General features: G+C 45.4%; 1 protein-coding gene across 1 annotated transcript in view; it reads right to left on the bottom strand.

Moving 5' to 3' along the window:
* Nucleotides 1-13834, bottom strand: part of lrp4 (low density lipoprotein receptor-related protein 4) — a 100969-nt gene that overhangs the window by 7947 nt on the left and 79188 nt on the right. The window contains exons 13-30 of the mRNA XM_084540798.1: nt 12853-13009; nt 12064-12281; nt 7076-7252; nt 5484-5609; nt 4741-4949; nt 4395-4476; nt 4184-4289; nt 3893-4094; nt 3587-3776; nt 2723-2854; nt 2362-2502; nt 2170-2256; nt 1913-2084; nt 1658-1820; nt 1262-1487; nt 731-1034; nt 310-528; nt 2-136 (exon numbers count right to left, since the gene is read on the bottom strand). Coding sequence (XP_084396924.1) covers nt 2-136; nt 310-528; nt 731-1034; nt 1262-1487; nt 1658-1820; nt 1913-2084; nt 2170-2256; nt 2362-2502; nt 2723-2854; nt 3587-3776; nt 3893-4094; nt 4184-4289; nt 4395-4476; nt 4741-4949; nt 5484-5609; nt 7076-7252; nt 12064-12281; nt 12853-13009 — 3046 coding nt within the window. The remainder of the gene's footprint in view (nt 1; nt 137-309; nt 529-730; nt 1035-1261; nt 1488-1657; nt 1821-1912; nt 2085-2169; nt 2257-2361; nt 2503-2722; nt 2855-3586; nt 3777-3892; nt 4095-4183; nt 4290-4394; nt 4477-4740; nt 4950-5483; nt 5610-7075; nt 7253-12063; nt 12282-12852; nt 13010-13834) is intronic.

Below are 13834 nucleotides of genomic sequence, written 5' to 3'. Positions count from 1 at the left end.
CCTTCGTGTGTCGTAGTCCAGTGTGAGACCATTGGGCCACCCCAGGTCCGTATTGATCAGAACCTTCCGGTCTGAGCCGTCCAGGTGAGATCGCTCAATCTTTGCAATGTGCCCCCAGTCAGTCCAGAACAAGTACCTGCAGAGTGGATGAGGAGAAGGCAACGTCTGTAAATATGCAGCACTCAGAATGCTTTCCTTCTTTCTCAGTATTCTGCTTATTTCAGTGTAATTCATTATCAAATACTTGAATTTGTGGATGTGAAGCCCGGCTCCCCCCCCCCCCCCCCCCTCTCTCTCTCTCTCTCTCACCCTTTGCTCGGGAACACCGCAATGGCTCGGGGTTCGTCCAAACTGTTGTTGACCAGGACTTTGCGGCTGGTTCCCTCCAAGCGGGCCACCTCGATGGTGTTGCGCCCGGTGTCGGTCCAGTACATGTTTCTGGACACCCAGTCCACAGCCAGCCCATCCGTGGTCTTCAGGCCCTGACTGATCACTGTCTCCATTTCACTGCCATCCAGGTTTGCGCGCCTAAACAGCAACGAATACAGTGAACTTGGTTTGAACAGTGTGATGACACTGGTAATAACTGTTACAACCATCTTTATTCGGCTCTGTCTGGATATCGGTCGACTATATTTAGAATCCGAACTTTAGATTCTATTATTTGGTGTATTTTTTAAGCGACTCTAGAAGCTCCACAACTCATTTTAAATAAGAAAACTTTTCGAACCTGATAACATCCAGGGTGACGTCAGTGTAGTAGAGTTTTCCGTCCACGCTGTCGTAGTCCAGCGAGATGACGTTGTGCAGCTCGGGCACCGGCACGTGCACGTCAGTGTGGTCGTCGGTGTCCAGGGAGATCCTGCGCACACTGACGCGGTTGGAGAAGAGCAGGTACGTCTCCGGGGAGTCGTCGCACGACCTGCCGTCTCCCTTGAGCTGTATGCCGGTGGGACAGGCGCAGGAAGTGCCGTTGGGGCGAGGCAGACACAGGTGGGTGCAGCCTCCGTTCCTCCTGCCGCACTTGTTGAAACCTGAAAGGGCCACAGAAAGAAGGATTGATGCAAAGAAACACAGACAACTTGCTTAGACATCAGTCTGTGCATATATATTTCTATATGGTTCCATGCAAACATATGTGAAATGATGAATTTCATGCAAAATTTAGTCTTTTGTTGTCGTCGTTTCTGTTGGCAAGATCAGGCCTTTGTTTACAGTCCACCTGTGAGAAATAAAATCAACTTCCTGTCCCCAGACTCACCCAGCGGCCTCTCTCTGTCTACAGCCTGGATGTCCATCAGGCCCGGCAGGTTGGCTCGCACCGTGATGGTGTTGCTCCCAGAGGTCTTGTCGGCTCGCTGGATGCTGCGGCTCTGCCAGTCGGTCCAGTAGATATGAGACCCCAGCAGGGTTAAGCCGTACGGGTGCTGAACTGGAGTCACAAGGGTGTGACGGTTCTGCCCGTTCAGGTCGGATGCCTCGATACGCTGCATTGGACCAGAGAGGTGAGAGGGATTTCATTCAATACAGATGTCTAAGTCCCTTAGAGTGTGTTTTGTTTTCCTGACTCTAAAGAACACATTTGTGTTTGCCCTATTACGATTCATGATTTGTTAGGTAAAAACTGATGCAAGGCTCACAGGGAGTCACTACTGACCTCAGTGTGAGCATCAGCCCACAACAACTGTGAGCCGGCCATGTCAATGGCCAGACCGTTGGGCCAACCCAGGTTGTTACTGATGAGGACCACGCGGTCTGATCCATCCATCGCTGAGCGCTCCAGCTTAGCATTCTCACCCCAGTCTGTCCAGTACATATAGCTGGTGAAGAGTAAGAGAGTATGTTGAGGTCAAAAGACAGGATTACCAAGCAAAGCCTTAAATGTACGTTTTCATAATTTCAAAATCCTCACCCCATCTCGTGGTAGAGGGCGATTGCTCGAGGGCTGTCGAGGTTTTGCCAGACGAGAACCTTCCTCATGGAGCCGTCCAGGTTGGCGACCTCAATGCGGTTGATCCCCGTGTCCGTCCAGTAGACCTTCCTGCCGACAGCGTCCACCGCGAGCCCGTCGGTCGTCATCAGCCCTACAGAGAAAAACAAAAAATATAGTCACGAAACTACGACTGAGTGGGATCGAACAGCATCGTACATGTAAGCCGTCCTCCTCACCAGTAGATATGATCTCTTCGTGAGCAGTTCCGTTGATGTTGGCTCGGCTGATTTTCTTCAGCGTACTGTCAGACCAATAGACTTTTCCTGCAGGAGGCGCCACAGATACATTAACATACAGTAAGAATCCAGTTTCTGCATTTGTCGTCCTTTTGAGACAGACACTTTAAACATTTAAAAGTACACACATACCTTCTTTGGGGTCCACACCAATGGCGATTGTGTTTTTCATTGAGCTGTTGACGGCCAAAACTACATCAGCAAAGTAGGGGATGTCCAGAGAAACCATCCTGATGTCGGTCCTCCGTGCAAAGACCAGGAAGCTGCTCATCCCTGCATACAAAAACACAACACACGTCACAACAACTTCCTGTCAGATTACAAACGGAGCTGACTTGCTTTTATCCGCAAGCTAACAAAACAGATTTTGCCCCCTCTGTGTTTTGTTTTGTTTTATAATTGATTTTTCAAGTGGTAGCTTCAGTGTGATTCCCCCTCCACTTTCATTTTTGGGTCAAATGTTTCTGAAATGTAAACAGAAGTTTTTTCGTACCGGGTGTGCAGGTCTTTCCATCAGTCTGCAGGTTGATCCCGGTGGGACAGGCACAGCTGGAGGCTTTGGGAGCAGGCGCCAGGAGACAGAGGTGGCTGCAGCCTCCATTATTCACCGCGCACGGGTTACGCACTACACACGGAGACACAAACACACTCAGCCACCGTTCTACTTTTTAGGTCAGCTCCGAGGTAAGGAACGGCAGGGGGAACGATAGGAATTGGGTCAAACAAAAAACACAGCAACTAAAAAAAACAAACAAAAAAACAGTGAAACCCCTCTGGGAAGACACAAGAGGCCCACGGATCAGTGAGATCAGTGAGGTTTTATTTTGGTAGGCGCCCTAGAGGCTCTGCCTTCTCAGCCAATGGTCTGGGTTCAGTTTACCTGTAATCCCCCCAGTGTCAGTAGAGATACTGGATCTGAGCTGACAGAAATCAGGCAGGAGATTTTAGTTTCCTTTGTCCAGGACAAGATATAAAGGTAAAAGGACGGGGACGCATTTTCATTCTACTGCAGAACATGATATGTTTGTCCTTTGCATAATCTCATCTGATGAGGTTTTGACATCTGAGTGACAAATACTAAACAACTTTGCAGTTTGGCTGCTTATGCTAACGCTAACAGGACAGGCCCATTTGACTTGGCAAGCTAGCCAGAACAAATTGCATCAATTATGACATTAACGTCTACCATTTCTTCACTGTTTATATGATGTGATTGGAGAGAATTGCAGCAGAAACAATTTACTTAACAACTAATGTTTCATTAATTTCAGATCCAATGTGTTGGATCAGCCCGGAGACACGCATTACACGTACATGCCGATTGCTCCAATAATGCAACACGGGGATGCACACACACCTGTCTCGCGGTGCCGATGGAACATGTGAATGTCCATGAGGTTCTCCAGGTTTTCAGCCAGTGTGTTTCGTCCCAAGCCAGTGAGCTTGTCGGCGCTCTGGATGCTCTTGGACTGCCAGTCCGTCCAGTACAGCTTGTCCTCGTGTACGGTCAGGCCAAAGGGGTGAGGCAGCTGACTGCCGATCAGAACCTGCATGCAGAAGCAGTAGTAGATGACTGATGAGATCTGGAAATGCTCCTAAACAGACAAGACCTCAAAATAATCTTAACAAAATATGAAAAAAATATCTCAAAAACATCTTTTACCTGTCTATCAGAACCATCAAAGTTGCCAAATTCAATAGTCTTCATGCCGGCGTCAGCCCAGTAGAGGCGTTTGGTCTCATAGTCAATAGCGAGCCCGTTGGGCCACGTCAGATTGGATGAGATGATGACGATGCGACTTGATGCGTCCATTCCTGCACGTTCGATCTTTGGGTTGGCCCCCCAGTCGGTCCAGTACATGAAGCTATGAAAAAAAAAAATAATAATAAATCAGTTCCATTAGGTGTCCAGGTCCACATCCTACTTCTTTTTAAACCTTCTCAATCATCTCACCCTCCAATCGGATCAACGACAATATCCCTGGGCCGGTCCAGGTTCTCCCATATCAGGACAGTCCGCATGCTCCCGTCGCCGTTAGACACTTCGATGCGGTCAGTACCTGACAAAATATGAGTGGTTGAAATCAAACAGCAGCGGAGGTGATTGCACACGAAGCACAGGAAGTATTACTTTATGTGCAAATATGTGAAAAGAAGCAGTTTACCGGCATCAGTCCAGTAGAGCTTGTTGGTCACCCAGTCAATCGCCAGACCTGCTGGGCTCTCCAGACTGGTGTCCACCACCACCTAGAAAAAGGAACAGAAAAATATTAATTCACTCTTCTAACACTCTTAAAAAATGTATGTTTTTTAATCACAGAGGAATATTTTTCTGGCTGATCTACTAAACTGTAACATCTTCTTCAGGACTGCTGTTGCACTTTTACATCAGCACCAGCAGATGGCAGCATTGCATAAACTTAAATCTCGTTTTCTCCTGCAACGTCTCTCTTTTGCTCCTTCATGTTCTACTACAGCGCTGAGTTCAGTGACACTGCGGACATCACTGACCTCCTGCTTGGTGCCATTCCACAGCGCTCTGTTGATGGAGTCGGTGGTGACGTCGGTCCAGTAGATGTAGCCGTCTTTGGCGTCCCAGTCCAGAGCCACGGCATTGCGCACGTCAGCCAGAGGGATGACATCGTCGGACATGTCTTCGGTATCGAAGCTGATTCGTCGGATGTCCGTCCTTCGGGCAAAAAGCAGGAACTTGTCAAGACCTGATTAAAGACCAAAGGTCTTCTGTCAGTCTTCTAGGTTTAACAATGGGGTCAACAGTGAACACAGCAAAACAACACTACCACAAAATAAACAACTAACAGCCTCTAGAGGGAAAACTCAGACAAACTGATTAAAAATAAATCCCAACCCTTAGCATAATAATTCACAATGATGAAAATAAAATGTCTTTATAGCTACAAGGTGTGAGAGAGTAAGAGAATAATTGTATTTTAGGCTAGTTAAATATCACAGAGCAAAAAAGTAAAGGGTTTAATTAAAAAGGCTGACCAGATTAATTGATCAATTTGTTCACTTTTAACTTTAGAGTTAAGAGAAAAAGAACAATAGAGATGTAGTAGAAAATGTAAATGAAGTTATTATTAAAAAATGTAGCAAGACTCAAAAAAATACTAATCAGTATTTCTATACGTTACAATAACTATGGACACTGGCTAAAATTATCAATCAACACATATCATCTACTCAGGTATGACAGTGACACATATTAAAATTCCAGCTGCTGGGGAACTCACCGTTGGCACAGTTGTACTGGTCCACCTTCTTGAAGCCGGTGGGACAGGCGCAGGTGTACGTCTTGTTGCTGGGGAGACACAGGTGGCTGCAGCCCCCGTTGTTGGTCCCACAGCGGTTCCTGCCCCCTAGAGGAAAGACAGACAAATACAACTAAGTATGCAATGATTCACTTCCACACACCGCCTCTCACACTGAAGTGATCAATCTTCTTGTCAGCTCAACACCATCTTCTCATCTGTAAGCGTTACTTCCCACTATGTCAAACTGTTCCTTCTAATGAAGCAACGACTGAAGAGCTTTACTCTAAACGTCAAAGCATCTGGATTTCACTCTGGAGGTCTGAAGCCTGTTCCCTTTGTTCATTTGATGAGTTCTGCTCAGGCGTGAACTGACTGAGTCGCAACCAAAACAAAGGGGTCAGAGCCTGACCTCCCTCTGCCGACACAGAGGCAGCTCACAGTTCCTATTACTGTCAGACTGCTTCGGTATTTTATCAGTGTGATAACAACAACTTTCCATTGGCCAGAAGTCAACTTCAACACGGTTTGTTAGCAGAAGACACACGTCTTCTGCTACCACGCTGAGGAAAGCACCTCAGCTGGCCGGTTCGCCACAGGGTCTGACACTAGTGAAACAAATCACTCTGTCGTCGGCGGATCCGCCGCCGCGTGGGACTGGTTTTCACCTCTGTGCGCAGTGATACCCTTAAAGAAGGTTCCCGTTTCCCGTGCCTGTCCTCAACCAGGTCATCTTCCATCCTCTAAAGTTAAAGTCGCGTTTGATGTTTTGCTTTACAACTCCCTTCCGTGGCACGTCAACTTGTTGTACAGCTTCAAGCTGCAAACTTGGATGTTTTCAAAAATGGGTCCATTGTTCTCACCCAGAATTCAGTTTGGGAAAAAAACGCCCCGTCAGAGACAGATTGGAAAGGATGTGGGTAAACAAATGACCGCACAAAGCACCTCCCAAGTCTCACGAATGGAGAACAACTGTTTTCTTTTCCTTCGACTCCATCTGAAGTTATATGCAGTAAAATATGTGTTACCCTTTAAACTTATAATGTATGTTATTGTGAAAGCTTTTTTGGTAACACACACACACAGAAAAACACTAAAACCACAAAGAAACTTTTTTTTTTGACAAAGTGGTTCTGCATGCTGTGCAGAATTCAATTTCATGGAAAAATGTACGGTATACGATGCATATAGATTTTTTTTCTCAGCTTTACAGAAAACAAAGAATTCATTGAAGAAGATGCCCAGGATGTAGATTCAGACTTCGTTCATCTTTCACTTGTCACTACACTTTTGTTTTACCATCTCCATGTTTCTGTCGCTCATAGAAACTCACGTTACCTGATGTTTAAACCAAGTGGGTTAAACACACGTGGGATTTATTTCAACCAGAGAAATCAAGAGTTTGCATGGTTATCCATCATTTCCACACATCCAAAACACAGAATGCAGTGTTCTTTCTTCGTCTTATACTTTCAACTAGCCTCTGTCTGCGGATTCTAACAGTGAAATATGCGAGTCCCAAGTGTGGGACATTTGAGCGATACGTGACAAACTTTATTCACAAGTGCACCGACCTGCGGGCTGCCTCTGGGGGTGCAGGGTGTGGATGTCCATGGGGAAGTGCAGCTTGTTGCGGATGATCTCCTGGTTCTTGCCTGTGAACTTGTTAGCGCTGTTGATGCTCTTGGTGTGCCAGTCAGTCCAGTAGAGGCTGTCCTCGAACACAGTGATGGCAAACGGGTGCGGGAGACCTGAGGACAGAAAGCGAGGGGGGAAAAAAAAATAAATGACTTCAGAGAGGCTGAGGGATAATATTTTCCACATCACAATCTGTTTGTATTTTTGCGGGAAGTTAATCACCAGAGTGAACAAACACCGCCCGTGAATCTGACACCTTTATAACAAGGAGAAATAATGATTATTTCAGCGCATGTGACTTTTAAGTCCTAACCCAAAGAATGGAAAGAGCAATTGCTACATTTGGCTCGTTCCACCAACACTCTCCAAACATCCTCCCATACAAGCGCTGCGGGCTTGGCTGATGTCATGTCGTCTCCTTTTAGAGCTGCTTTCAATTACTCTGCCTCTCATCGGCCTGTAGCTGGTTAAGTTGCGGCCTGAGCGTCCAAAACCGGAGGCGCTCCATTGGTTTTGCAAACGTAATGCGTCTTTTCCGTCCAGAATCTAACTATAAGATCGAGAATACAGATATCGGCGCTAGTCTCGACCCCGCGCAGAAATATTTTTTAAGTTTTTATCTGGACACGAACATATGCCAAATCTTCTCTACCAATCACAAGTCGAGTATACAGGATGAAAGTCTAACCCAAAAACAATACGAGGCATTTATGTATGAGGTTGATTCATTTGTTAGTGATTTAATAAATAGCAATAATTAGAGTTAAAAAAAAACCTGCTGATTATAACCAATGAGAAGAAACCCAGAGAAAACGCACATACAAGGATCCTTAATGTAATTTGTCATTCTAACTTTGGCAATGTTTACACGCAAAGCCTAATTTCTTTTAGAAGGAAGCGGGCTGCAAATACAAGCTTCAGAGCTTTAAAGAGTTGGCAGAGGAAAGTGCGCTGAGGCTTTAAGCCCGCCGCTACTTTGGTCATTATACAAATGGATGACTTGTGTCAAAAACTGTCAGTAACTGCATTCACAGTCAGTGGAACCCTGGCCTAAACACTAACATGTGCGACAGGGAACTCCCCGCAGATTTGTCTCCAGTGGGAACATCTGCTCAGGGTGACTCCTCCACACTTGTCCAAATTAATGTTCTCTTTCTTTCTCCTGGTTAATCCTCCTCTTCCAGAGAAGGAGCTGCGCTCAGCCAGTTGGACGCGAGTGCTGAATGGATGGAAAAAGTGATTTCTGCTGCTATATGCAGAGGTTGCGGCGGCGGCGAGAGTCGCATGCTGGTGCGCGGCTTTTAAAAACAGCGCTGCTGCTTTAAACACAGTGTTTTACGGCGAAGCATAAATGTCAAGTGGGGAATGGATAAAAAGGACAGGAAACCAGAATGACAATGAGCCAAAGGGATCAAAGTAATTGTGTGTCCACCAGTATTAGCTGAAGGAGCCAATTTTTTATTTTATTTGTATCTTAATAGTAACAAAGTGTTTGTTCAATCAAAATCAACAGGTGGAAGCCCCAATCCCTCCCCATTAATATGGATAAATAAAGAGCACTGACCCCATTTGTACTTATCTCAGTCAAAAGAACTCAAATTTTCTCCTCTGTTGGAACCTAATGTTTATGCCTGAAGAAGCTGTCGTCTAATTCAAAGTGAAAGTCTGTGGTTTTGAGGAAATGGGAAACAATATCATGTTTGTTCTGCTCCGTTTTGCTTCTCTGGATCGAATTGATGAAATCATGATTCAGATTAAGGAATAAGAACAATCCGAGCAGGCATTTGATGCTGGCTAACGGGACTGGAACACATTTTCGAAACTGTGCGCTGTGGGTTTGATTTGCAGCCACGGACATGCATATGGGCATCATCTGAGAAAGAGTTAAAAGGTGAAATTTTCTCTAAGAGTCAGTGAAGCCTCTTGAATAAATAAACCTGCAGCTCTACATTTTCCCTCACCCCCCCTCATCCCCTACCCTCTTCAGAGCCAGGTGTATGTGTGTGTGAAGTGATGCAGGCTGAACGTTCTGTGTTTTCTGATCTTATCCCTGCATGAGGGAGACAATAATACACCCACTTCCGTCCTCGGAGTCGTCGGCATCTACAGAGGCGCCTTGCTTTGATACGGTCACCTTCTTACTTGTCATCTTTGCACCCCGCACCCTCACCGCTACCTTTTTTTTATTTATTTATTTTTTCCCCGGGACAGCTGGAGGAGCAGCTGCAGGCCGACAGGGCATCTAACATCCCGCCAAGCCTTCACAGTTACGACCCCTTTAACCTGCGCGCGACACCTTCCGGTCCGCTCACACCTTGACCGGCTCTCTCACACGACGCGACGTCACCTCCAGATGGACAGAACGCCTTCACGTCTTAGTGGGATGGACTGCAATGGCTGGAAATTTGAGAAGCCGCAGTTGTTCTTTTTCTTTTTTCTTGCTGAATCTCATTTCGTCTCTCGCTCTAGGTTTTCACAGATGCCGTTTACAAACCATCAAACAATTGTAACTCTTTGGAGGCATTAAGCAGGTAAAGCAGATTTTACTGTATATGTGTACAGATGGAAATGAATCTGACTGATAAAGACACAAAAGCATACAACTTTAAGTGTGGATGGTTAAACAGGTACTTAAAGTTTGGATAAAACCTTTCATAATTTACAGCAAGCACCAAAAAACAGTTTCAAGCGACTACGTGCAGAGTTTTAAAATATCTGACTTGGCCGTTCCTACTGGTTGTATCAGAAAGAACTGTAGCAGACAGTAACTGTTGGATATTCGTGATACCCAGACACTTTTGACTGTGGTTACTTGTAATTTTACTCTGGCACCACCATTAGAGAAAAAGGCCAAACCATAAAAAGCCGTTTTCCGAAGAGTTTGCGCAGTTGCTATCCTCAGATTAACACACTATCTGTGCACATGTCAACGTAGATGGGCAATTTCCTTAATTTTACTGAGCACATTCCTGCTTTCGCCCAGGATGGGTGACAATGATGCCACTTTTCTGCATGTTAAGACCTGTGAGTTGAGTTGCTGTCCACAAGGGGGCGTTGTTTCGTAGGTTTGCCGTCACGTTTTCTGTCATTGGCCGGACTGGACGTGTTCTCATGCGGTAGACGACTCAATGTGAGTGAAGAATCACTGCAGATGTACGTATGCGCACACACACACACACACACACACACACACAAAAAAAAATACACAGCCCATTCTCTTCCTGTCCCCCACAGGTGCACAGGTGTGCAGGCTGGATAGCGGCGTTATCCTTTACACCCGCCTGCTGTCCGGCTCTAGTGACAGAGGAGCCTGGCGCACATCCAGCCAGCACACACACACATCCACACACACACACACACACAGAGCTATAGGTGCAGGGAGATAAACGCTTGTTAACATTCCTGGGCACAGCGGCTCAAAATGTAACCATACACACTCTCTCACACACAGACTCACACACACACACACAGACACACACACGTCCCATTTGTCCCGTGTGTTGTCTGAGCAAACAGAGGCAGCGGAGGAAGGACAGGGCCAATCACAGCCTTTTATCCCGAGAGCACACATCATTAAGGAGAGCGCCCAGGGTTGATGGTGCACACACACCCTCATCAAACATTTCCCCCGTCTCTCTCTTTCCACTCTCGATCGCCGCCGATCTACAATATTTTCACTCTATCAGGAAAATAAATCCCAAAATTTGAACCCACTGTGTCGGCTGACACTTGAGCTCACGCTGCACAAATCCTCAAAAAAAAAAAAAAAAAAAAGAGTATGATTTACACAACTGCAGCAGATCTGTTTTAAATCGGAATCCACTTCATGTCTATTAGTTTGATATTTATTGCTAAGAAATACAGCTTGCCTTGTGGTTCAAAGACCTCAGGATCACGCACAGAATCAAATAAGTTATTTTTTCTGAAGCAGGACTAATAAAAGATATGTATGCCCACTGATTCACTTGAGCATAAGAGGGGCAAGGATGACTTAATGATCCATATTTAGACCGAGGTCGTGATTATAAAACACAGCATAACTGCAGTTTTTTTGGAACAACTGTCTGCCGCCATCACGTCTTAAGGTGTTTCAGCGCCTGCTCAGCTTCTGTCACTCACAAACCAGCACAGCAACTCGGCTAAACCATCAGAAACCAATGTTTCTACGACGAGGGCTCCGAGAGTAAACCCCAGATCTGTAAACACCGCCATCCACACTTTCTCTGCGTGAACCAGCAACATAAACAGAGGTTAGCATTTTCCTTCACGGTGTCATTCGCAGCTTATGCGCACGTGCGCTGCAGCGGAGGGCACATGTGTACGCTCTTTTAATGGAAATATGCCGCTGATTAGCTCCACATGGAATGATGAAGCAGCGCCAGTGTGACACGTCCTATATCAATCCCCTCGCGTTTGCTCGTTTCTTTGCATGTCAGCGTGTTAAGTAATGAAAATTAAGAATGAGAGTCTGAACTCCGGCCAGTTCTCTGCACAACACAGCTCCTCGTATTTTAACCGCCTCCCTCAGGGAATTCAAAAGGGGGGGAAAAAAAATATAAAAATGAAGCAACTTGGATAAACAACTGACAGAGCTTTGTGTTTACAAGGCAACTGTACATTGATTTTAAACAGAGGCCTTCCAGGAGGTCTCTTAAATATGTGCATATGTCAGTATATCTGGAATTGAAGTTCAGAGTCTATTATTTTTTAAGAGATTGACAATAAAATTCACTTGAAAACAGAAGAAAGTGCCAAACAAATACTGAACCACCTCAATGTATCTTCAGATTAGTTCAAGAAGAAAGGTCTATGTTTCTGTGTATACTTCATGAGAGTGAGGGAGACAAGCGCCTCTGATAAAACAACAAAGCTGAAATAAGCCTTGACAAAGCGAAGGCAGCAGAGCTATTGATTCCTGGTTTACCTTGACTGATGACGGCCTTGCGGTTGCGTCCATCCAGGTCGGCTCTCTCGATCACGTGGTGCTTGGCGTCCACCCAGTACATGCGGCGGCCGGCGTAGTCGATGGTGAGGCCGTTGGGCCAGAACAGGTGGGTGTCCGCGATGACCCGCCGGTTGGAGCCGTCCATGTTGGCGTACTCGATGCGAGGAGTGTTGCCCCAGTCCGTCCAGTAGATCTTACTGAAGGGGAAAATAGGACAGTCACGGTTAGTTGACTTGTTTACTGCAGTGGATTGAAGCTGTTGGAGCAACATGAGCTGATCCTCGTGGTGTCCACTAAACACACGGGGCAAACAGATTGTTGTCAGGATCCACAGCTGATGTCTGACATAATAAAAAAAAAATCGAGAACATTCATGTCCTCCTCATTATCAGCTGTTCTGTCCAGCCTCAAAGGGAAGATTTTTTTTAATATTTTTCAATTAGCCCATGCAAATGAGCTACCTAATAAGCTGAGTGAGTTTTCTAGCTTTAAATTTCTCCAGGGCTTCATCCAGAACGCTCTCCTGCCACTGCAGCATATGAAACCAGGGGAGGAAAACACTCTTAGCTGCTGCTCCTTTCACGAAATACTTGTTCCACGCAGATGCTTGCCTGTGGCTACCGCTGTGCTGCCAAACTATAATCCCTGCTCTGCTGCTACACTACAACTGGGACACATCCAGAGGGGATATGTATATATGAGTGTGTGTACGTTTGGAACCATCTGCAGTGAATTACAGAGTTTGTGTGTGTATGTTTGGACTCGTACCCTTCTATGGGGTGCAGCGCGATGGCTCGGGGCTTCTCCATGTTCTGCCACAGCAGCACCTTGCGGTGAGTGCCGTCCAGATTGGCCACCTCGATACGCGAAGTCCCAGAGTCTGTCCAGTATAGCTTGTCATGGATCCAGTCTATGGCCAGTCCACCTAAAGGAGGGAAAAACAATATTAATTGGTCTAAATATGAACCAGATTTGCTGTAACCTGTGTAATAATATTATGTTTTTTCCGCCCAATTATCGTGTGTTCACAGTTTTAATTATTATTATTATTTCCTGATGGGCTTCCTGAAGTCTGATGATTGCTGGTGATTTTACTTTGCAATTACAGGACATTAGGTCCATGTCCTCTCAGACTATAATCAGGTAACCTATGCTACAGTCAATCCCACTACACAGAAACAATAAGAGAATAAAATACCTGTGTTTTACTTCTTCTAAGTACAAAACAAACAAAAGACACATTGCTTTAGGTATGTAGGCTAGCTCTTTCCCTTCATTTCCAGTCTTTATGCTAAGCTAAGCTAACTGAAATATAACCCCACCTGTGTGTTCAACAAACAGACACAAGAATAATATCAATCCACTCCTTTGACTTTTTAAAAGAAAGCAAATAAATGTCACGGTATAGAATTTTTGTGTATGCTTTCACATACAAAAAAATGCCAAGAACAAAAGGAGTTAGAGGGACCCGAGGTGACATATACTGAAGACAAAGAACAAGAAGTGATGAAAGAATGAGGATGACACAGATCAAAAATAAGACAGCTCAAAAGAAAAAACGGCACAAGACAAAAGGAGACAAAAGGCAAAAGAAAGAAAATAGAGACTGGAAATGAAAGACAAAGAGAAAGCACAAAAAGACTTTTAGGTTTGAACAGTAGCGATGTCAAACTGCTGAACTCGTATATGAACGAGGTGATGGATGAAGTGAGGGACGGAAAGCAGCAGGGTTGAATAAATTGGAAAAATG

Source organism: Chelon labrosus, assembly GCF_963514085.1.
Source record: "Chelon labrosus genome assembly, chromosome: 3".
NCBI classification, from domain to species: domain Eukaryota; kingdom Metazoa; phylum Chordata; class Actinopteri; order Mugiliformes; family Mugilidae; genus Chelon; species Chelon labrosus.
This window is presented reverse-complemented; position numbering and strand designations above follow the sequence as displayed.